General features: G+C 45.0%; 1 protein-coding gene, 1 long non-coding RNA gene and 1 pseudogene across 7 annotated transcripts; 1 reads left to right on the top strand and 2 right to left on the bottom strand.

The window, feature by feature from the left end:
* Nucleotides 1-1784: 1784 nt before the first annotated feature.
* Nucleotides 1785-7904, bottom strand: LOC100833061 (annotated as a pseudogene).
* A 94-nt stretch (nucleotides 7905-7998) lies between these two features.
* Nucleotides 7999-24401, bottom strand: LOC100832755 (protein NSP-INTERACTING KINASE 3). The gene is made up of 11 exons (XM_014898591.2): nucleotides 24240-24401; nucleotides 23912-24053; nucleotides 23746-23817; nucleotides 23442-23582; nucleotides 23197-23268; nucleotides 22982-23056; nucleotides 22803-22894; nucleotides 22359-22499; nucleotides 17436-17777; nucleotides 15361-15752; nucleotides 7999-8648 (listed from the first exon to the last, which is right to left on the bottom strand). Exons 1-11 carry the CDS (start codon nucleotides 24367-24369, stop codon nucleotides 8319-8321), a joined length of 1929 nt encoding a protein of 642 aa, XP_014754077.2. The 5' UTR covers nucleotides 24370-24401; the 3' UTR covers nucleotides 7999-8318.
* Nucleotides 8790-12846, top strand: LOC104582735. 6 transcript variants are annotated; one of them, XR_002963556.1, is made up of 4 exons: nucleotides 8790-10030; nucleotides 10126-10264; nucleotides 10747-11646; nucleotides 12832-12846. It is a non-coding gene; the product is annotated as an uncharacterized LOC104582735 (long non-coding RNA). The 6 variants fall into 6 exon arrangements; XR_002963557.1 differs by lacking the exon at nucleotides 12832-12846 and adding an exon at nucleotides 11856-12428; XR_001406449.2 differs by lacking the exon at nucleotides 12832-12846 and adding an exon at nucleotides 11818-12428.
* Nucleotides 24402-25014: the final 613 nt, after the last annotated feature.

Below are 25014 nucleotides of genomic sequence, written 5' to 3'. Positions count from 1 at the left end.
GAAGCGTGCTGCTGTCCTTCTGTCCCTCCGATGTTTCCAGAACAATTTTGCACGCATCGGCGTCCTTCCTAATCTCCTCGCGCTGCAATAATGGCAAGGTCAATCCGCTAGATGCATGACGGCAAAACGAAACGATAATAGGACAAAGCTTACCACAAACTTCAAGACAGGCGCAAAATCCGTCTGCGTCCCTTCCCTTATGATTCGATTGTACTCGAGGTCGGCAACGTCGTCAAATAGGACCGGCTCTTCCAGAATATCTGGGTCATAAGCAGGTGGACATATATTTGCATGGGTGTTAGCGAGGAACCAACGTACATAGTTGCTAAAAGCCAGAGGGCAATGCTCTCTAAGTTGGGATCCACGAGCTTGCTTCGCCTTCTCAACACACCGCTTAAACTTGTCCACGTGCTCTCCGTGAACCACGGGCCAATTCTGAATCTTTTTGTGTTGGGGAACGCGGTATGCTACGCTAGCACAAAATAAAATTTTCTACCGCTTCCGCCCGGATCAATGCTGTAGATAATGGATCACGAGATTACCACTAGACGCGCAGACCCGTAGCGGAAGTAGAGTCGATGTAGCGCGTCGATGCCGAGTAGTCGAACAGCCTGCTCCTCCTCGCCGATCCCACGAACAGTTCGTCCAAGCGCCGCAGGTGCAGCGCCTCCGAGGTATCCACACGTACAGGGAGGAACTCCGTGCGGCGGACTGCTAGATCCGATCGCAAGGCTTTGGGCGTGGAGGTGCGACGGCCGAGTCTAACTCGTGTCTGAACTGGGGTTACCCTAGACGGGTTGGTCTCCTCCACTTATATAGACGTCCCTAGTGGGCTCAACACTTGAGGCCCATTAGGAGTCCAAGCCCGATACGAGTTGGATCCGATCCAACTCGGTTCCCACCCCTTAAGCGTGTGACCCTTCAGGTTCGCGGTCAGTCGGCCACGACTACGAGCTCGGACTGCGGGCCCGAGTAACACCTTACTCGTCCACTGGCACCGACTCAAGTCGATAGTTGGTAGCGGCGCCTAGCAGCACGTGCCAACTCCCGAGTAACCACAGGGTATATTGACGAACCATACAATGTGTCATATGCAACATTCCTTTTGCCTCGCGATATGTGTGTCGAGCTCAAGGCGAGTGCGTGTCATCCTTGTGGATAGCTCGAGTCTCTTCTCGTTCCTGTGATACAGATTCCCGAACGGGTTAACACTTAACCCAAGTCGCATGGCCATGCTTTCCGAATCTGATCACTCGAGAGGGCCCAGAGATATCTCTCCGAACAGGAGGGGCAAATCCCATCTTGATCAACCATGACTCGCAGTATGTTTCTCAGCAAACCCGAAAGCTACCTTTATAACCACCCAGTTACGGAGTAGCGTTTGGCAACCCCTAAGTAGGCCGATTCACATCCCAAGCTCATACGATGACCTCAGGTCTAGGACTGGCATATACATCGTACTTGAGACTAACAAATGACAATCATCTCGTTGTGTCTCAGTGCGGGTCTGTCCGACTCAACAATCTCATTGTCGAGTCCATGCTATCAGTCGGCAACACCTTGCCCTATGACTTGTGAAACATAGTCATCATACTGATTCACATTGCTAGTCTAAATTATGTGTCCGCATAACCTCAATGACTAGGGACCATTAGAACAACATCATAGAATACATAGTCTCACAAACAAATCACGTATTTATTGATACATATCAGTGATGATGTTCAAGGACAATAACAATAACTCATGAATACATAGGAAATAACATCATCACATGATTGCCTCTAGGGCATATCTCCAACATTTTGCACCTCTTCCTGCCATAGCTACATAATAAAAGACATGGTATTAGTAATATGAAACAAATATTTTCTATGAATATTAAACGGTGTGTTAACTCGTACTCATGCAGTCTGATGCTAGTGTCCTTCCCCTTCGGCGGGTTTGTTTGAAACAATCCAAACTGGGCCATGACACGATGTGGCAGATGATACTCAACGGCCCACAAACAAACCATTGGGCATTGCATCACCCACAGATGTTTCTCTTCTAAGCACTTCGGGTTCAGAGCGAACTCGCAAGTCTCCCCAAAATTCTGACCCGCACCATATGGCTGCCACACAACCTACATATTTTGGGGCCTCTGTAAGCACAACATTGCCATGATACTATGCAAAGAAGAGAATGAGCTTAGAGAATTACCTGCTGAGGAGTTAGGGCATCAAACTCGTTAGTGTATTGCTTGTATAGGATTTTTGTGGAGCTGGTGCTCTCCGAAACCCGGTGCCACTTGTATGCCCATGTGGGTCGCCGCAGCGGGTTCCCATGGTCATCCCATGGGTGGTAGTTGAGCAAATTGGGGCGACCCACTAGAAAGCGCTCCCAGCTCCACAGGGACAGAAGTAGCAAAGGACCGCCAATCCCGCTGTCCGTACCTGTCCTACGACAGGCTTTGTCCAACTGCAAGAAAACAAAAGGAACAAAACATGTCATATCGTGTGCCCCTGAGTCAATGATATATTACAACATCAATAAAATTAATGAACATCTCATTACCTGTCGGTATAAGTAGGCTAGTGCCGCCGTACCCCAGCTCCATTTCGTGTCCCAAAGAGTCAAAGCCTCCAGCCACATCCATTGGGCTGTCCTGCCACCCCCATTGGCAAAGAGAGTCCTAGTGATGACATACCAGACGTACACGCGAGCGTACTACTGGACCACCGCATCTGTAGCATCATCGGGGCACTGCGCAAAGTTCTACGTGATCCAAGTATATGTGGCGCCAGCGGGTACCCTATCATGCATGGGGTCCTCAGCCTCAGCAGGAGCTCTACCAATAAGAAGCTGCATCTTCTCGCGCCATCCCGAAGAGTTGGTATTCAAGCAGACCGGTTCTCCCTCGATTGGAAGTGCGAGTATCATGGATACATCCTGGAGCATCACCGTCATCTCACCAATCATGAGATGAAATGTATGCGTCTCAGGCCTCCACCGGTCCACAAGCGCGGTGATTGCAGCAGCGTTCAACGACGCCGTAGACCGGGTTACAAGATGTATGAAAGGGAGGAGTGTTGGGAATATGTCCTAGAGGCAATCATGTATGATGTAATTCCCAATGTATTCATAAATATTATTAAGTTGTTCTTGTTTGAACATCTGATATGTATCATTGAATATGTGATTTGATTGTGGAACTATGTATTCATATTGTTCATACTAAATTGTCCTTAGTCATTGAGGTTGTGCTGGACACATAACCTAGACTAATGTGAAAGTTGGCTGATGACTCGGTTCCACTTGTCATGGGCATGGTGATGTCATTCCAACTTACACGGACTCGGCTAAAGAGTTTAGCGATTCGGACTGACCCATATTGAGATGCAACGAGTAGGTCGTCATTTGCATGTCTCAATCAATGTAATCCTTAGACCTGAGGTTATCGCACAATCCGAGTTGTGGATCACCAACTTAGGTTCTGTCAAACGTTGTTCCGTAACAGGGCATTTATAAAGGCAGAGTTCGGGTTGACTGAGAATCAAGCTGTGTGATGTGGATAACCAAGATGGGATTTTGCCCCTCCGACTGGAGAGATATTCTCTGGGCCCTCTCGAGTGATATGATTCGGGAAGCATGGCCATGCGCGACTTGGTTAACTGTTAACCGGGTCGATCGACTAAGAGTTAGTCGGATGAATCGTATATCACAGATCAAGAAGAGAGTTGAACTATTAAAGGGATGACGATTAATCGCCTATAGTTTGACACGATATATTGTGAGGCAAAAGGGACTAAGACGTATGTCACATTGGAAGGTACGTCGTCATGACTCGATGGTACTTGGGAGTCGGCACGTTCTACTAGGAGCCGCTACCGATTGATCGATTGAGAGTCGGACTCCAATCGTGTCCAAGTCGCCATGAGTCTGCGGGGTCACACACTTAAGAGCGGGGGCAAGTATTTGGTCGGGTTGGACCCGAACTGGAATTGGGCTGACAATGCGAGTTGGACTCGCAGAGTGGATGGGCCACAAGTGCTGGAGCCCACTTCCACTCGGTATATAAGCAGGGGCGTGGGATGCCTAAGGGGCATGGTTTTTCCACTCTCATGCGTTGAGAACCCTAGCCCCATTCAGTTCAACCGTCGCGCCGGACCTAGCAGTCCGCCGCCGGAGCTCCTCCTCGCACGTGTGGATACCGGCAGAGGTGCTGTACGTTCAGCACTTCGACGATCGCGGGATTGGATCGGCTGGATCGGATCGAGAGACTGCACTGCATCAAGGCGCCGCATCGATAATCCGCAACTGCTCGTCTAGTGGTGATCCTCGTGACCTTCTACCTCGGCTAGATCTTGGGAGCTCGCGTAGGAAAAGTTTTTGTTTATCTCTACGCGCCCCTTCAAGGAGGCCCGTCATCTCGATGTACGGTGTATACCGCTCGTCATACCGCATGGCGTTAGATGATGCCCCGTGAGACCAGAGTTTCAACGGTCTTAATTCCTGCAAAATAATGTGATGGGTCATAATGTGATTTCAAATTAAAGTAGTACAGAAATATGTAAATAAATGTGAAACTATTAGTTACCCGCACTTCTTCCCACATAATACGCCTGCGGTGATGTTGATCGTAATGCTCATGTAAAAGCGCCATGGTTTTTACAATTCATAATTTAAACATTCAGTAGCACAAATGATGTAAATATGCTAACAATCATTACGAGATAAACACAAACAAATATAAACCTTAACTAACTTAATTCAGCTTTTTCACATAACCATCCTATACTCTCCTAAACCAAGAGCATAAACAAAAATAAATATACATCAAAGCAAACCCATGTCTACATAACTACTCTATTCACAATAACCATAACAAAGGACCCGCAGCAAAACATAATGTCCATTTTAGCACAATATAGAAAGTAATTGTCCATAGTAAGTACAACATAATGACCGGCAGCAAAACATAATGTCCATATAATATGTAAAACATATAGTATGCTAAACGAAAGAATCAGGAACCATACGCGGATTAGTACTTTAAGTAGTTATATATTACTAATAGGGTGAGCAATTCATAACGCAGCCGCTAAACTTTCCTAGGCATGCAGGTTTGTCTTCCTCTAGACCATTATAATGGGATCAGAAGACTCTAATGGTTTTAAATTAGATTTCAGTGGTCCTTGTTGCTGGCCCGATGGATGGTTAGTGCGGTGTGGAGATACTTTGTGCATTGAGGCTTTTAAACAAACTGAGGAATATTAATTATAGGATCTGTTTGTACTATAAGATAAGATCATGCTGGCTTGGCATTACCTGAGCACCAGCAGAGGATAGAATCTTGCCCACTGCAGGACATAAACACGTATTTTGACAGTTTCTCAACTTTACTGCTGGTGTGCAGCAAATAATGTGGGATTAAGTACTGTTCTCTCCCTTTCATCAACCAGAGTCATATACAAATCTTAAATCAAAGTTTTCCTGGGCAATGCAACTAACATATAAAATAATTCCACCATATAAGATGCTAAACGAAAGAGACTTAACCCATCATTTTACTGAATTCTCCCTCTTTGGAGTGCTGTCAACAAATTTCCTATGAATGTTCGCAAATCTAGGGCTTGCCCCAACTCAAGAATTATACTAGGATTAAACTAGGAATTATACTAGGAATAAATTAATAGATGAACGGCCGATTCCTAAGAATTAAATACGAATTCCTAAGAAAACCTAACAGATCTAGGGTTCGCCTCAAATAGGATCAAATCGGACAAAATTTACGGATGAAACGCATGCAAATGAAGTTGAATACCTAGGGGGAGGAGGGGGAATCAATTCGACGGCCAAATGTGGGAGGATTCGAGGAATACCTGCCGAGTCGCGCAGAGGGGAGCGCTGGGCTGTTCCTGCGGTTGATGCAAAGGCAACTGCCCGTGCTGACAGGGGAACGGCCGTGCCTTAAGTTGCAGAGACGATAGCGCCGAACGCCTGGGCGTTACATGACTTGCTTCGTGGGCCCGTAAGTGCCATGCTGTCGCTGCCTGGCCACGCTGGCAGGCATTCAGCGCCTTCAGGGCAGGCGCGATATCCCCAGGTTTAACACCTAAGAGTCGGGCGCTGAGGGAAAAGGGTTATCGCTGTGAAATAGTTTCGTCCGGGGTTCATCTGATGAAATTGTTTCACCACGAGGTCTATTTTATTGAAATCGACGCATGGTTCATGGCTCTGAAATCTGAACTTCAGGGGTCTGAACTTTTGGTGCTTGGCATCGAATAGCTCTTGTTGCAGGCCAGTAGGCATGCAGAAATCCAGAAAGAAAGGTAAGAATCTCAAGAAATTATAACTATGCTCCCCAATTTAATGTTACTGATGTACAGTATAATAGCTCTTCAGAGTTTCAACTTGAAAGCAATATGTTAGGCTTTGAGCTCCGAATATTATGCATCTGTGACATTAAATTGGGGAGTTTTTTTTCGAAAAGGGGAGCTCCTCGGCCTCTGCATCAAAGTGACACTAAATTTGGGAGTAGAGGTATAATTTCTTGTGCTTGGATTCCAAGGTAGAATGCTACAAACATTGCATTGTTTTGGTAAGGGAACTTGCATGGTTCATGGCTCTGAACTTCTGGTGCTTGTCTTGCATCAGAATAGCTCTTGTTGCAGGCCAGAGTAGGCATGCAGAAAGCCAGAAACAAAGGTACTCCCTCCGATCCATATTAATTGTCTCAAATTTGCTCAAATATAAATGTATCTATGTTTAAAAAGTGTCTAGATACATGTAATATTTCGACAACTAATATGAATCGGAGGGAGTGACAATTTCAAAGAATTGTACCTATACCCTCCAGTTTAATGTTACTGATGTAGTACAGCATAATATTTGGAACTCAAATGCACTCGTATAACAAATTGCTTTGAAGTTGAAACTCTGAACTGCAACTTCATATATCGACCAATGTAATGTCAGGTCCGCTCTCGCACACAGTGTGTGCATTGTTTGTAGCATGGTAACTAGTATTGTCTATCAGTTATTTGGATACAGATACAGTACCATCGCAATATGTCAACCGAAGTTGACAGTTGGTGATAACGAACCAGACAGGCTAGTAAACTTAAGAACATGAGTAAATATCACACAACCCATGGTTTAGGACGAGACTCCACTTTTTGGTTTTTTTATTCACTTAAACCTGATAATTGGGCAAAAATGTATTGCTGAACCCGTAATCACGCTGTCAACGACGCTAACAGGGAAACCGACTCTGGGCCCCACCCGTCGGTCTCTGTTACTTAATCTGGCTTAACCGGTCGGTTTTTAGGCCGGTTTGGGCTGGTCGGGCCGCGTACGCACGCGATTCGGTGCCGCCGTCCTCCGACGTGTAGCTGCGGAACGCGGTGAAGCCACGCGGCTGTAGACGAGGACCAAGCGGAAGCGGCGGTGCGCGGACGGCGGGTTGCCGGTGTCGGTCTGGTCGTCGGGGGTGAGCACCGTGCAGGCGTAGTGGCCGAGGCCGTCCTTACCTCTCAGGGGAGGGAGGACGTCCACCTGGCCCGTCATGGGGTTGCAGACGCAGAGCTTGAGGGCCCGGTCGTGCTTCCCGCGCCGGAGGTCGACCACGACCAGGCCGTTGCGGGAGGCCACGAGGCGGGAGCTGTCCAAGGATAGCCCGTCGTCGTCATCCACAAGCGCGTTCAGCGAGGGACGCTGCCCCTCAGCCCCGAGCCCGAGGAGGCGAGTGGCGGAAGCCGTGGGGGCTAGGCGCGGCCGCGCGGGGCGCCGTGGCCGTGGGGGATGGAGAAGAAGCCGAGGGCGAGGGGGCGGATGAACTTCCCGAACCGGCCTAAAAACAGACCGGTTAAGGCAGATTAAGTAACAGAGACCGACAGGTGAGGCCTGGAGTCAGTTTCCATGTTAGCGTTGTTGACAACGTGATTAAGGAGGGGTTCATCTGAAGTAATTTAAACACGATACTCTTATTAAGTTTGAAGTCAGAAGAATCCCATATACGGACTACTACCTTTTACTTCGATTCTGTGCTCTGACAGACTAAAACCGACTATTAATACAGCATAAGTACTTTGTACTCTGACAGAGATATCTAGTGCTACCACCCCATACGGTTCTACCACATGCTCCCTCCATTTGGAACTTCCACAAATCATGCATTAGTCTTGGTAACCAGAAATTCCGAAAATCCATTTTTTTCGGAATTTTTCATGACCATCTTGCATGTTTTTCCGAAAGGCGAGAATGCCGTATCATCACGGTATATGGGTGGGAGCACTACATATGACCTCTGACATGCATGTCAAATTGCTTGGGGATCACCTTGGCCCTGAGAGCTCGATGGCTTCAATGTCCCCTGATTGATACTCTTCGCCTTCACCGCCATGTGCAAGAGAAGGGATAAACACCGGGGTTCCAGGCAACGGTGTCGTCGGGATATCCTTCAAGGCTTCCCATCTCTTGGCAGACGATCCATCTCCTTCCAGCATCCTGACGACTTCAGACATCCTTGGGCGATGATCTGCGTTGTACATTGCGCAGAGCAAGACTGTCTGAACCATCTCCACCAGCTCGGCGCTGTCGTAGTCGCTCCCTAGCCTCTTGTCCACAAGCGAGCTTAGCTGACCCTCCTCCAGGAGTTCCCTTGCCTGCGACAAGAGTATGGCGTGCAACCTTGTGAGACTAATATATTTAAGCTGCTCATGATAATCGAAATGAGTTAAGGAAACATCTTTGCTATTCTTTAATTTACAGTTGCGTGCGGTAGGCTGTAGGCTGGTACGTCGTCCGCCTCCCTGTAAGCGCGCTCGCGTAAAAACCCTATCCCACGCACCCCCGAGGCCCCGACCCACGCTGAGAAAACGAGGGCAACAAAAACATCAAATCCCCGTCGTGTCCGCCGCCATCTCCGCCCGCGTCTGCCGCCCCTCCCTTCTTCCTTCTTGTCAAGCGCCCCTCGCTCTTGCCCCCTCCTCCTCTTCCTCTACGGCCGCTGCCGCCGAGGAGGTCGAGATTACTCCTCCCCTGCAGCGACGCTCGTCGCCCCCGATTCAGGAAGATGCCGGGATCCATCCCCGTCGCGAGGGCATCCTCCAGGCGGCCACGTCGCGAGAGCATCTCCAGGTGGCCAGTCGGCGAGCGCCTCTCTCGCCGCGCATCTCTCTCTGCTTACCCTTAACCTCGCGGCTCGACCACGCGCTGCTCGCCTGCGTCCACGCCGCCGCCCCCATGTCTGTGCAGTTCGCCTCTAATGGATCGGTCCATTCTGACGCCTCCGTCGCTCCCCTTGACGACCTCATCTCCCTGGCGGGTTCCTCCTTTCTTGATCGGCAATCTTTTGGTTCTCTGAGCGCGAAAAGATTTGATCTTTCCTCTTCGGCTAATCTGTTCTAAGAATATGTAGAATCACTCTTGTTCTGAGACACATAAGGTCAGATTTTGAAGTCCTGTGCTGAACATACTCCATCTTACGGGAAATTTCCTGCTGTTGATTTTCTTGGATGCACCGACACAAAGGTCAGATTTTGCAGGACGAATTCTACCTGAACCTCATGGATTGGTCTTCGCATAATGTCCTTACCGTTGGATTAGGGAACTGCGTGTACTTGTGGAATGCATGCAGCAGCAAGGTGAGCAATCAGTTTTTACTGTTTTTGTGTAGGTATGAAGTGGAAAAGTATGATTGGGACTGATGGCTTGCATTTATATTTGGACCTGATGCGAGATCCTTGTTTGTACCGTGCTCCTCATTATTGCTCCAGTATCAATCTCCTGTGAGTTCGTTGCAAGTGAATTGATGAATAACTTCTCCTACGGCCTGGGGTTGGTCCTCTTTGTTCCTAGGTTTGTAGGTGCTTTCTCTGCATCCGTGGAAGGCTACTCCTAGAAGCTAAGATTTTGTTTAGCTCATTTTTGCCTGCTTTGTACTGCTTGCTAAACAACATGGCTTTGCACTGAGATGCGATAAATCAGGATGCCACACTGTTGACATATAAGATCTTCGAAGGAAAGGACAGGAGCAATGAAGAAGGTACTTCTATTTTGGTACAGAGAATGAATCTAGGCACTTGGTCTGTCTCTAATCCTAAATTATGCATTATTTAATCCTAAAACTGTGCATTTCAGTATTTATTCCACGTGATTAGAAAACCTGGACAAGAGCCTCTAAATTTTGATGAGCTCCAGATCCTGCCTCTAAATTTTCTTTCAGAAAGTCCTAGGGCTGGCTATTGCATCCAGATCCTTGCTCTCGACCAAAGGCAAGGTGAGCATTTTTTTCTCTCTCCCTAGCTAGAGAAAAACAGGGATTTTCTTACTGATTAGCTGGACAGAACCTTTCTAATGAAAGGGAAGAGCTTGCAGGACATGGTTGTTTCAATGTACAATTAGAACTTACTATTCCCTGGCAAGTGCATTATCTTTGTTTGCTTCTGGTCCCATAAACGTACTTGTAGAATACGTCTTTCTCTGATTCTACTTTCTAGAGATCTGTTACAGTGAATTTAGGTTTTGTTGCTTTATTTTACCATGAAGAACAATTAAGTTCATGTAGACTTGTTGTTCTGAGATCTAAGGAATCATTTAGTTCTTCCTCACATGCATAAATGTAGCAGCAATTCCTTTTGTGTCTTTTAAGATGGCAATCGTTATCTTTCATATGTTTGGAGAATTTATCACATCTATTTGATTGATGGACTCTTTAAGTATTACATTATTTCTCCTTATTAATCAAATTTTTTCTTGTAGAAGGATGGAGTCCATAGTCATGAGTCATGAGATCAAGATGGTCTGAACAAAGAGATAACTATTTTCATAGTTATTTTCAGAAGAATGAGGCAGAAAGAAACGTACAAGAGATGAAGTTGCTTGCAAGTACAAAGCTAGAAGATTATTGGATCATTCTATAGTATTTTCCCTAAGCCGTTCTTTCAACTTAATTTTTGCAATACCATGGTTGATCTTGGATTTATACCAGTCAAGTTATACTGCAGAGCCTGTTCTGAGCTGAAATACTGCATAGCCTGTTTTCCTGAGCTGAAATACTGTAGAGCCTATGATAAGTGCTTGTGAAAATTATGGTGACAAACGAATCCTATTGATTCATGTTGTCGTTCTTGAAGTGGCGCTAAATTGAACCTAGCAATCTAAACACTCCACATTTAATTTTCTTGGTGAATATAGGAGACCACATTGTAGGAGGCTAGGTTATATTAAAGGGTCGAACGGTTTCAGTTTTTTTATTTCGATTAAGCTGATGTCCTGTTGCCATACCAAGAATGATGTAGCTGACGGTTTGTACCAAGAAAAATGGAAGGGTGCTGTTTCTTATTATTTCTATTGTGGCAAGGAGAGAAGATCTTGAGCTGTTTTTTTGGTCTTGATTGCTTTTAAGCATCATCTCACCACTTTTGTTCTTTAGTATTCCATTCTTTTCTGATGTGCACATCTTGTTCCATGTGGTGGTTGAAAATGATGATATATCAGTGAGGATACTACAGGTATTGACCTGAGGAAAAGATTGAAAGGTGACTTTCATAAGTGAATAGAGTGCACGCTTCGAACATCAATGTTCCATAGTTCTGATTTTGTTCCACTGTTAAAGAAGTTAAAGTATCGTGAAGCCGTCATCGTCATGCTTTTGAGCAGGTGACATTCAAGCTTTTCCAATTGATGCCTAAATATTTATTGAGCGATATGGTTAGTTTAGGTCAGGCTCTATTCTGATTATTCGATCTTTCTTATCCGCATTACCATGGTTGACGTTGCCTCTTTGTCATCATCTCTTCATTTGCATGTACCCATCTCAACTTCGATCAGTATTATCCTTATTCGATTTGTGTGGATTACGTAAGCAGATGCTACTAGGGTAGCGGTGGGAGATTTTTTTCTAAATGGAGGTCCAGTGAAGATACTTGCTCTAATTAGGAGGGAGATTATATGTTTGATGTTGGCTCAACCATATTTTATCAGTAGGTTGTTAAGCTCTTGAGGTCCACCTAAACATAAATCAGTTACTGATGTTTTGGATATATCATCAGGAAACTGTTGGAATTGTTTCATTATGTGTTGATATTATTTTTACTGAACCAGCCATTTCAATTTTCTTTTAATGCTTGAACTTTGTTCGTTTGATAGGACATTAGAAATATAAAAGCAAGGCGCTCTTCATGTAAAATCTAGATTGTTATAGTGCTAACAAACACTTATTTTGATCATTCATTTTTGGATGTTTTTACGTCCAATCATGTACCTTGTCTGTTCTATGGCCATCAAGCTCTTTCTATGCTGTTTTTTAGTATTTGTGCTACCGAAGATCTGACATAGGTAGCAGCTTTAAGTTTTGACCGACCAATATTTGGTGCTAACCCAAGACAAGCAACTTCACTGAAGTGCTATGTTAGCTTAATAAATTTGATGGTTACACTACAGTTTACATTGATGGTCATCGAGAGGGGAAAGCAATAGGAAGAGGCTGATGCTTATCATGACATGGTTATACATTGTTGAAGTTTATTGAAAAAATGCCATTTTGATATATATCTTTGTACATTTTATTTTTCATTCCGTTGCAACGCATGGTCACTTAACTAGTACTATACTAGTATTGGGGAATATGCCTTAAATCAGATCTGCACAATTTGCTTGACAAGCTCTGGAACTGTTGGGCAAGATTGGTAGTAGTAGTATTAATGTTCATAAGTGAGTGATGTAATTATTTCTACCATATATATTAGATTGGTCAAAAGAAATTAAATTGGGAAATGCATGATATATATTTAGGCGTTTTTAGGACGCCTAGCGAGAAGAACATTGGCTTATTATTTTCTTCAGGGATCATTTTTCCAGGAAACGGTGAGGCTTGCCTATAGGCTGCGGTTGAGGCGTGGGGCACCTATTCCAGGTGCAGATCAGGCTCCAAACCCGACTGGTGAAGATGTACTCGTGATTAAGATGATTCACTGCCTCCAGATCCAAATGGATATGACAAAGTTTGCAGATCGGCGGTCATACTCTTCTGGCATGATTTTCGGCCATCGGGATCTTTCTGTGGGTAAGCCAGATATATTGCCACCCACCCTTGCTATCTCATAGAGCGCCAGACAATCGCGCTAACCGGCTTCTGGCGTGAAAGGATCCCTTTGCTCGCTCGCGCCGGTGAAGAAAATTGCCGGAAGAAGATTAAGGCCCTTTCTTAATCTGCCTAATCACCTAGAACGCGCACCTCCAGTCTCTGCCGCACCAACACTCAACTTCAGGATCGGACACACTACTTCGACCCTATGAGATCCAGACTCTGCCGCGCCACCCCACCGCACGGCTGGGAGCAGCTAGATGGAATGGAAGACTCACGCACAACATCCGGGGGACACAGATCTAGAAGCCCCGTGCGAGCTCTCCCGATGCCGCCGGCTGCCACCATCGCAGGTACTGCTGCGGATCAGGGAGCGGCGAGGCGGTGGCCAGAGATTTTTTTTCTAAAGATAAAGAAAAGAGGTAACGGAGCCAGATACCAATTTTTATTGCCTTTTATATTGATGGCCTTACGATAGCTTACAAGAGCATCTTTAGCGGGCACCTAAACAGGCCCCTACTCATTTTTAAGGGGTTGGAAAAAAAACGTTTTCAGCAGGGCCCCTACTCAGGCCCCTGAAGTAGGAAGGCCCCTAGATTATCCCTTTTGGCCCTCATTCCTAGGGGTTTTAGAGGGAGGCACATATTCTCTCCCATTTCATGCCACGTCAGCTTCTCCTCTCTTTCCTCTCCCTTTGTCTCACCACTGTCGTTCGACACCTCGTCGCCACCTCCAGTCCCCGTGCGTCCTCTTCGCCGTCCCACGCAACCACCTGGCAGGCTCTTCGCCGTCCTGCGTCGCTGCCGCCCACCATGCAGCAACCTCCAGCTGCACCACGCCACTCGGCCACATCCCGCCGCCGATGCGCATCACGCTACCTCTGCCTCTGTGTGCCCCTCCCTTGCTTTCTCACCCGTCCGCCACGTCGCCCCCGCCTCCCACGACCACGCCCGGAGCCCGCTGGATCCAGAGGCGGGCGGCGCCGGCATTCCTCCTGCTAATCCCCCTCTCCTCCGCCGCCGCTCTAGCTCGCCGCCGCACCCCCTCCTCTCTGCTGGCCGCTCCGCCTCCCGCCACTGGCATCCTCCTCGGGCCGCTCCACTCTCTGCCGTCGGCATCCTCCTCGTGCCACCCCGCCTACGGATGCCGTTGCCAGCCCGTGCCCCTCCTCTGTCCACCTCGCCCAGCCCAACGAGGAAGAAGAACGAAGAAAGAAAAAAAAGAAAAAGAAAAGGCAGCTCATCTCATTGACAAATGGGTCCCATATGTCATATAGAGGATATGGACTGTGAAATAGGTGCTACTGCTGAAGTTGATTAGTTTTTTTGGGACCCTAAAATTTGAGGAAAGCCCCTAAAAACAGTTTAGGAGCCTTGTTTAAGTAGTTTCTGTTAAAGATGCTCTAACATTCTTTTAGAGCATCTTCAGTAGAACCGCTAAACAGGACTCCTATCCCGTTTTTAACAGCCGAAGCCAAAAAACCTGTTCAACAGGGCCTTTATTAAAGCCCCTAAACAGCAAGACTTCTAAATCTACCCCTCGAACCCTCATTGACAGGGGCTCCCAAGGGAGGCCCCTGTGTCCTCCCTTCACATGCCACGTCACCATCCCTCACTCCTTTCTCTCTCCATGCCACACTGCCAGCCGCGCCTCGCTGCCACCACCGACCGCCGCCGCGCCTCTGCAGTGTCGCGGCACCCTTTGCCGCGCCGCCTCCGCTGCCAACGACTGCCGGCGGGCTACGGAACCATGTCGCCGTCCGCTGCCTCACCGCGTTGCCTGGCCGCACCGCCGTCGCTAGCCTCGCTCTGCCCCCGTCTCCTCCTCCCGCCGCGCCCCCATCTCCTCCGGTCGCCGCCCCCATCGCCTCGCCCCGGCCGCGCCCCATCCCCTCGCCCCCGCCGCCCCTCTCCTCCTTTGGCCGCGCAGCCTCTTCCGCCGCTGGCAGCGCCCGCCGGGCTCCGTGGGGAAGAAAGGCGCATCTGCATCTCGTATGCGCTCAGGGAAGAAGACAGAGGAAAGAAGAAAAAGGAAAATGTCTCACTGACAGATGGGCCCCACGTGTCAGTGTAATGGAAAAAATTAAATAGGGGCTAGAATATAAGGGCTTCGGCTGAAGATGGAATTGAAATATAGCTAATTTTTTTAAAGAAAATCCTCTAAACAACATTTAGGGCCTTGATATAAAGGCTACCGCTGAAGATGCTCTTAGTTTAGTTTTCCTATGGGTATTTTGATCGGACAACAAATCAATAAAAAATGAATTGACACAAAGATGAAAGGCTTACCCAGTCAACCAATCCTCCCTTGGGATACTCTTCTTCACGGACGTCCAGCGTTCTCCGACCAGTGATCAGCTCCATCAGCAGGAGTCCATACGCATAAACGTCTGTCTTCTCCGACGATTCGCCGGTCCTCAGATACTCCGGAGCGATACGCCCAAATGTGCCTCGGATCTCTGAGATAACATGGGTCTGCCCTTGCTCCAACATCTTTGCCATCCCGAAATCGGCCACGATGGCCTCGAATTCTTCATCGAGAAGAACGTTGGAGGCTTTTATGTCTCGGTGGATTATCTTAGGATAACACTGGTCGTGCAAATAGACCAGCCCTCGTGCCGTGCCAAGCGCTATCTTCTTCCTCGTTGGCCAGTCTAAAGCAGGTTTTTGATTTACATATTCTGGCAACATACACAAAAAAGCACTCGGGCTAAATTTGCTACGGAGTAGTATAAAACAACAATATCAGAATTAAAGTACTAACATTTTTGGCAACACAAGAAAATCAACAGATCATTAGCCTAGTATCATCATCTGGTCACAGAAAAAGTGAAAAACAATCATGGTAGCATAAGAGTTCATAGTATTGCAGGGAATTAAACAACAATTCCAGTAAGGTTGGGTTTGGCGTTACGGTAAATTACGGCAATCCTGTTTTCTCAACAAACTATTGTCTACTTTAGTTCTTACCTAACTAACTTGTTTCCTACTTACATGGATAATTTTTCATGGCAAACGATAGAATAAGTTCTGAGCAGTACAATTCAGCAGTGAGCATAGGTATGTTCTTCCTTGTGTTGCCTTGCCAGGTCCAATCCATCTATAATATACTCACTCTGCTCTTCTTGTAATTTAAATGCATGCAGCCAACATTTATAATATTTCTCCCCACAAAAAAAAAGCCCTTCAAATATTTCATATAGAAGTATTTTTTTTGACACGTTATTTCATACAGAAGTATATATTTACTCCCAGTTCATAATAAGTGTCTCCGATTGTACTAACTTAGTACAAAATTGTACTAAATCTGGGACACTTATTATGGATCGGAGGAAGTAGGCTTTAACAAAACAAGATCAATACTATTCCCTCCGATTCATAAAAAATGTCGTCCACTTAGTACAAAATTTCTACTAATTAAGTACAAAATGGATGACATTTTTTATGGATCGGAGAGAGTACCAGTGGTTTGGTCATTAAAAGTACTCCTGCCTCATCATAGATATTATAATTTTGATATATATAATTTGTAAAAGTAGCGGTCAAAACATGCATATGAGACTGTCAATGTCCGAAACTCCAAATAATACTGGATGTTGCATCTACCTTCATTATCAGACAGTAATAAGAAAATAGTGATGTACAGTTGTACACACAATCTAGGACACCAAACCAATTAGATCAACCATGCATGTCTGTTGCATGTCAAGTTACCTAACATTGTCTGGAGATACGAAAAATAGCAGTATAGCTTTCTACTAAGAAAACATCGCATGGTTATGGATACTGAGAACATCCAGAAAGCTTATATACCCAGCATCCCCAAAGTTACATGTCTTGAAAAGTAGGAGTTATAATATAGAGTAAATTTCACAAAACCACACTTTTTGGGGCTAGTGTTTCATCGGGTCACAGTTATCACTAATAGTCTCACAGAACCACAGCTTTTGGGGCAAGATGTCTCACAGAACCCAAATCGGGCAGATTATGCCGTTTGATGGTATTTTTGATAGGTGAGACCCACTTGTCATATGCCAAATCAGACCATTTCATTGCCACGTCAGCTTCCGGACCCGTTAAGGGTTATATCTCTACCTAAATCGCCATCTCGGGTCGGGTCCGGGAGCTGACATGGCAACGAAACGGGGCGTCTTGCTCGACGTGGCATATGACAGGTGGGTTCCACCTGTCAGAAAAATCATTAAATGATATTGATTTGGGTTCTGTGAGACTATTAATGATAATTGTGGCTCGATGAAACCCTAAACTCAAGAACTGTGCTTTTGTGAAATTTACTCTATAATATACTCCAAATGCGTGTGTGTGTGTGTGTGTAAACATAAACATGAAGCACAGAGACTAACCTTGCAATTTAGAAGAAACAGTCCCATTTGGCATGTAAGGGTACACAAGGAGCCTCTCATTCTTCTCAGAGCAGAACCCAATCAGACTAAGAAGGTTACGGTGCACAACCAAGCTTATGACCGCAACTTCTGTGCGAAACTGGTGTTCCCCAGTAGAAGAAACAAAATCTTTCAACCTTTTAACAGCAGCAATTGTGCCATCATGCAAAAGGCCCTTGTACACTATCCCAAATCCTCCCTGCCCTAAGATGTTGTTACGGTTGAAGTTGTTTGTAGCTTGTTTGATCTCCTTGAGCATGTATCTCTTTAGATGACCAAAGCATGCTTCTGACTCATTTTTATCTGAAAAATATGATCCAATATAGTAGTGATCAGATATACATTAGAGTGCTGCAAAGTGAAATAACATAAATGCCTGAAACACAGTTAGGTGACCATAACCGTGAACCTCATGAAAAGTTAGCATTTTCCAAGATCCTAAAATGTTTTGTCATTCTAGGAAAAGGAAATGAAGTTTTGATTTTTGAAATGCATTGAACATAGAAAGGAAGCTAATCCATAATAAATCTGAAAAAAGGCAACCATGACATACTAGCTAGAAATTGCATACACGGGAATCTTCAAATATAAATCAATCAGTTACTTATATCTTTATTTTTACCAGTCAATTACTTATATCTATCTCAAACCGTTAGCTAACCAAAATAATTGGTTAGAGAGTGAGCTGCAAGGATTGGGAGATAAACTACATCCATAAAAAGGATTGGAATACTAGACAGAAGTTGTATGTTGTAGTACATGATATAAAAGTGTAATGTTTCTTAAGTAGGAGTGTACGAGATTTTGCTAATACAACCTATAAATTAGTAAGGAGAGGGTGATACAATATTTCTTTATCAAATTAAACATCTAAATTTGGCAGTTAGACTCAAGATGCTGTGTAAAGTACTAGTTTTTGTCATAGCCAATCCAACATCATTGATGGCAGCCCATTTGATCCACAATCTAACGGAACCAAATCCCTCAGCTATACTCATCCCCATTAAAAATATTGAATGACCACGCATGTCCTTCACGTCCCTTGCGGGTTGCAGAAAGTGTCAATACCAGCCTTTTGTATCCCCATCATTCAGCTCTATAACCCCTCCATTTTCTTATGGTACTCCTCTCTTTTGCCCCATCTCACAACCTACATCATGTCTAGCAGTCAAGTACTGCCGCATAGCTTGACGGTGCTCGGAATCTAATAACCAATTTGGATCATCAACGGTCACCCCTAAGACTTGATAAAGGCCTTGTTTGTTTGGATTTCTGCTTCAGCTTTTGATGCTTGTAGCAATCTCAAAAATACTTCTTCCTTTTACACATGAAACTGAGAAGCACTTCCGGACGTGCTTCTCAGTTAGAAGCACCAAAAGCACCAAGGATGTTTGGATTTTTGGGACATTTTTGAGAAGCACGTCTAGGGAAGGACGTGCCATTTTTGGGCCATTTCCTATGGGATTAGGAGCCTATTACAACCTTTCATGGTAAGCCCATATCCAGGTTTCTTTGGATTTTCTCATGAGGTATAGATGTACATGGCTTGAGGTCCAATTTTAGAAGGTATATAAGCTACAACCACTACTATGACATCCCCGTTTTCGCAACACAGACTCTTCCTAATCTTCTCAACCTACCTTCATTAGCACTTTTAGTGCATAAGGTTCTATGCATGAAGAGAGTAAAGGACATTATATGGGCAACCATCTCATTTCTTGTTACATTTACTACTGGATACACAAAGAAAAAACTCACTAGCGAATATGTGGGCAGCGGTGGAAATAATTCCTTAGAGAACTTTTCCTTTTCGAAGGAACATTGATGACAACCAAGGGATCATCGTAGACACCAGATATGATGTTAGCAGTTCTCATGACGATCAATAAAGAGACAAAGGATTGTATGTCAAATGAAAAACCTACGTTGAGTTTAGACATTGCCTGAAAGCAAAGAAAGACTCTTGGCTAGGATCTAAGCCTAAAAAGGTTCTTGGGTGAAAATCGATAAAACTCCTAAGCGCTCCAATTGACTCGAACTAATCAACATGGTAACTGGGAAATATAGTGCGAAGTGTCCTAAGCCCAACGTGTTGTTGAGTGGTAAGAAAGCATCAAGTTATCAAGTGGCATTGCACAAGTAATCTCCAATGGTTGTTAAGGAGATGGATGTTAGCAACACATCATATATTATGTCCAAGCTTACAAAATTTCCCTATTCCACTGTTGCAGTAGGAGTGAAGGGCAATAGGTTTCATACCCCCATGGGTCTACATAAGTCTATATTGGGTATATGACCCATGATAAAATTGGAGAAAACTCAAAGCAGAAGTGGCCATGAGCACGTAACGTAGCCCAAAATGAAGCAAGAGAGCCCACAACAATAATATGGGCTGAGGAGCAAATCTGTGTCCCGTGGACCCACTTACGCTCAGAAGTAGGAGATGGGCTCAATTTTATTGGCCATATACGGATATACCATGGTAAAAATAATTGAAACTTGAAAAGATTGGATCAAGGCCCGGTATAATAGTCTTCGCATGCGGTGGTAATGTCGAATGCTCTAGTTGCTCGTTAACTATAAAAACATCAACGTCATCCACCTTGGGACACTATTGAGCTTGTTGACAATTGACAAGGTTGGATAGAGATTAATCGGCAAATTCATTTGTCAGTTACCAATTGGGTGATGTTGAAAAAGGTGGTGTTCTCACCTCTCCATCACGTACTTAAAGGTTTTTGTCGTGGTGAAGTCACTAGGGTAAAGATATTCATATAGATTATATGGGATGAAAAATGAAGAGGAAAAGTAGAGCAAGGAGTCAGCGGATAACTAGGGACGAGATGTACAGGAGGATTTACTCAAGTTCAGGCCCTCTATGATAGAGGTATACCCTACTCCTGAATGAGAGCTTGGCCTCGCATGATTAGAAGTGATGTAGGGAATGATCTTAGGTGTTTCCTTTCTAATGTCCCGGACCTGGTTGGATTACATAAATGCACATTGGTTCGATTACAAGTAAATGTGTGGTAATGCCAGAGTTAATGGCATGCAGTAACTCCCGTCTTGAGTAACCCCCCGTATTGATGGCCCGTGATAACTCCCACCTTGATGAGGATGGTAATGCCTATATTGATGGCTCGCCGATTCCCAGCCGAGTGGGCCTCCGGGTGTCTTCCCAGATGAGTGAGTTGCCTGGAGTGTTGCTAGCCATTTCCTTGTCATGAGCCTGGGGGTATCCAGCTCATGGAGGTTACTCAAGACGCATAAATCAAACAACATACAAATCTTCCTTCAAATTGGTGGATCTCAAAAATGTTTCCTTATGACAACATATATCATTAAGTGGCATTCCACACCAACTGATTGATATAATTATCCTCCGAATGGAGGAAACAGATAGCACGGAAATCTAAAAGAAAATGAACTTCATTCCATTGATTATAAATAGATAGAAAACCGGATGTACCCTTTGAGATGAGACATGTGTTCAACGGAACATGGGTGGATAGAAATCATAGAGAGCCCGTACATCATCCAAATGAACTAACATTCCACAAAAGATCAAGCGCCTTTGATGTGGGGAATCTCCCAAGAGTTAATTGAACCATATGTTTCGTGTTTGATTATTTTTTATAACAATAATGCCAAGCAGAACTTACGAAAAACATAGAAGGTGATGGATAGCGAGAGGGATGGGTTTACAACCTTGTGTGTCCTCCCTTTGCCGCACTTTTTATAATCTACCTAAAATTTATGGGCTCCTCTTTCATACTCCTTGTTCATTCTGACCAAGACTAGCAATACATCAATGTGAGACTCACCATCCTTCTCGAATCTCCATATCGTCGTGTGTTCCTTCCCGATCCTCCTCCACACGCTTTGTTCTCCATCCATGAGGATGCACCATATAAACACCCTCCTCCCTCCAACTCGCTGATGGATTTCAATTTCACGATGATGGTGCCAATACAGGAGTCCGTATTTAAAAAAATCGAGCCAAGTTTATTTCATTTATGAATATATATTAAATGGAAGATTTATCTTAGAAGGGTTGGATCTTGATCTATATCGAGGTAGAAAGCTGGAGTTCCAATTGGCTTGGAAGTTTGAGGTAGTGAAGTTCAAAGCCGTCGGTGTTTTGGTTGGAAGTTTGTTTCATTGTGGTCATAAGCCAGCTGGTTATTTGGTAGGAGGTTGCTTCATTTCAGTTGGAAGTTAAGGAGGATGAAGAAAAGGAAATGGTGGAAGGTGGGAGCAGGGTTTTCACGGGATAGTTGTTTCAACAATGCCTTGTAGTTGTCAAAAATCATTCGTGGCAATGAACAAGCGTGAATCAGAGTCCTAGCAACACTCTTAGCATGATTCCTAAAATACTAATACATGACCATTTTATCTGTTGAAATCATGTTGTGTTAAACATGAATGAAAACCCTGAAGTTATGTATGACTTCAAGAGAAAATTTTCCATTCTCTCGATTGAGCTCAATACTAGCTTCTTCTAGTACCACAACCCAAAACTACCCATGTTGTTGTATATTTATGTGTGTTTAATAAAGTTGCCTAGGATTATAAGCATGACAAAAGAGTAAAAACATAGACGGGGGGATCCCAAAATTCTCAAACAATTACTCCCTCCATCCAACAAAGGATGTCTCAAGTTTGACCAAATTTAAATGCATCTATACACTAAGTTATGTCTAGATACATCCAAATTTTGACAAGCTTGAGACATCTTTTGTTAGACGGAGGGGGTATTAGATATGATCCTCATCTACAACAATATTATAGGACATGAACATGCATGTCAGTCATTCTCCAAATGCAACATGTAAAGAAGGAGCAATGCACACTCGTACATAACATTGAAGAGTATGTGGTTACCATATATATCAGCAAAGATCTGGTGGCGCCTATGCCACTGCCAGAAAACCACCAGAACCATGACGAGGAAGAAAGCTATCAGAAAGGAAATCACCAAGTACGTCAGCATGTCGCTCATTGCGATGATATACCACCAGTGAGCTGAGGAAAAGAAAATGGAACAGTGTGAGTGGTTGAAAGAGGACAACATGGACAAGGCCATACTTAATTTCTGAATTTGGTAATTCTTTGTAAGTGAGAAACAGTTATTTGTAAGTCAGATTAAGTTGCACGTAGTTTCTGAAATATGTAGCTACTCAATTTACGTTGGATAACGAATCAACGCCTTGATATAGAAATAAGAATTTCTCAACTGGCTTAGGAATAGACACGCTTTAATTAATTGCAATTGCATGCACATGGAACTAAATTGTGCAGCATTGGGCAAAGGAGAATCCGCCTTACTCGGGCTTTCTTTGGGGAGAGCATTCTCCTGCATTGGGGTGGAACCACATGTTCCATTGCAGTTGTAGTGTAGGATTGGGTTTCCTTCAAAGCTGTTCAAGCATGACATGAAAATACACGAGAGAAAATGAGGCCCAATATATGTGGAGTCAAGATGGACAATTCAGCTAATCACTTACTTTGCAGTATTTATGCCATAAAAACTTATGTTATAATCCGGCAATGTGCCACTCAGGTTGTTGAAGGACAGATCACTGCAGAATAAATGAATCCAAGTTCACGGTCAGGGTGCATGATAATAATAATAGCAGTACCAGAGGAGCAGCAGCGGCAATAATAATAATAATAATAATAATAATAATAATAATATTATGGGGCTGATAAAGGAAAGTACACAAAGAAGTTGCTGCGATGAGTGAATATTGCATCGGGTATGGTTCCAGATAAGTTGTTGTGACTCAATTGCCTGAAGATAGGTAAGAGAACCAGATGAGTTGATTCAGTTCAAGATCGACCACGTTCGAAGTAGATGTATGAAATGTACACACAACGTACAGCGATGTTCATGGATGAAAATAGCAAGAATGGCTATGCACGAGTACGTATCGCATGACGCAGAGGACGGGAGGCTGATCTTACAGATCGTATATGGGCTCCTTGCACAGTGCGGGTGGTATAGTGCCGCTGAAGCGATTATTCGACAGATCAACCCGTACTAGGGATTGAAACTCGCCTAGAGTTTCAGGAATCGGCCCGGAAATATCATTATCACCCAAATTCCTGCGAGCATTAATAACATCCAGAGAAAAATCATTTACTATTTCTTAAGTATATCAATCAATGCCATCCCAAAATAAAATAAAATAGAACAACAAAACATTCGCCCGAAATTCCTGCGTTAGAAACTTAGGACAGGATCAGATGAGCCAAACAAGTCTCTTACACATCCTCCAGCCACCGTATTTTGCCGATCTCAGGCGACAGTGTGCCGGACAGGTTTCTGCTGTGCAGGTCTCTGCAAGCAGGACGACGGAGATGTGGAGAAATTAACCATGAGCCGAAAACACACGAAACCAGACTCCATGGCAGAAAAGGATCAGAGAACATACATTCCGAGACTGACGCTGCATACCACGCCGGTCCAGTTGCAAGGGTGCACGCTGGAGTTGGCGACCCAGTCAACGAGAACGCCGTTGGGATCCCGCAGCGCCGCCCTGATGGCCACCAGCGCCTCCACTAGAACCGGATCTTCTGCATACACATACGCCCACAACGATGGCAAGCGCAGCGTAGCATGCAGAAAAAGAAAGAGAGTTAGTACTACACGAACTGAGAACTGACCGAATTTAACTTGGTTGCAATTCCAAATAAACAAGGAGAACGCAAGGAGTTAGTAGAGATGTTTGTTGATGGACAGGCCGGCCGGGTGGTAAATACCTTTGTACCTGGGGGCATCAGGCCATGGATCCTCCTCCGCGGCCACGAGTCCCAGTCCCAGGACGGCCATGATCACCACCATGGCCACGGCCATGATCACGCCCAACGAGGAAGCTCTCCGCTCGGCCATGGCGGCGTCCACCACGACGGCGAGCTAGCTAGGAGGAGGCACAGGCGGAGCGAGAGAGTTTAAGAAGCGAAATGCTGAGTCCGGGAAAGAAGGGGAAAAAAGGGGCGAACAACGCGCAAAACGGAAACGCAAATGCAGCGAGAAGCGGCGAAGGATAGATAGATAGAGAGAAGAGAAGAGGGGGGGCGGTGGCTGCTGACGCCATACGCGATGCTTGCTACTACTTACTTGGCAGCCGCTGCTGGGGATGCGCCGCGCCTATTGTCCGCTACTGGATGCCTGCGTGGCGCCGCGCCCTTGGCTTCGGCTCCATCGGTTACCGGAGGTGGACTGGAACGCCGGTCTTACTCTTATAGGCTGTGGTGACGAGATCACCGGCCGCTAAACGCCTGGGGGGCTTTGTTGGCTTCTTCTGATCTTGGAGATTGACTAAATCTTCAAAGATTACGTAGTAGTAATGTCTAGTGATTAATTCCCACGCCAAATTTTTTTTTTGCACCAAGCAAATATGGCTCTTATTGATTACCTCCACAAAATACTTCTGATGAACAATAACAGAAAATTAATCCAGATTAAATCTGAAGTTACTGATGGTTCTTCCAAGTTGTTGTGTATAACTTCCAATCTTTTCATCTGTATATTTTT

This window comes from Brachypodium distachyon, chromosome 2, assembly GCF_000005505.3.
Source record: "Brachypodium distachyon strain Bd21 chromosome 2, Brachypodium_distachyon_v3.0, whole genome shotgun sequence".
NCBI lineage: Eukaryota > Viridiplantae > Streptophyta > Magnoliopsida > Poales > Poaceae > Brachypodium > Brachypodium distachyon.
This window is presented reverse-complemented; position numbering and strand designations above follow the sequence as displayed.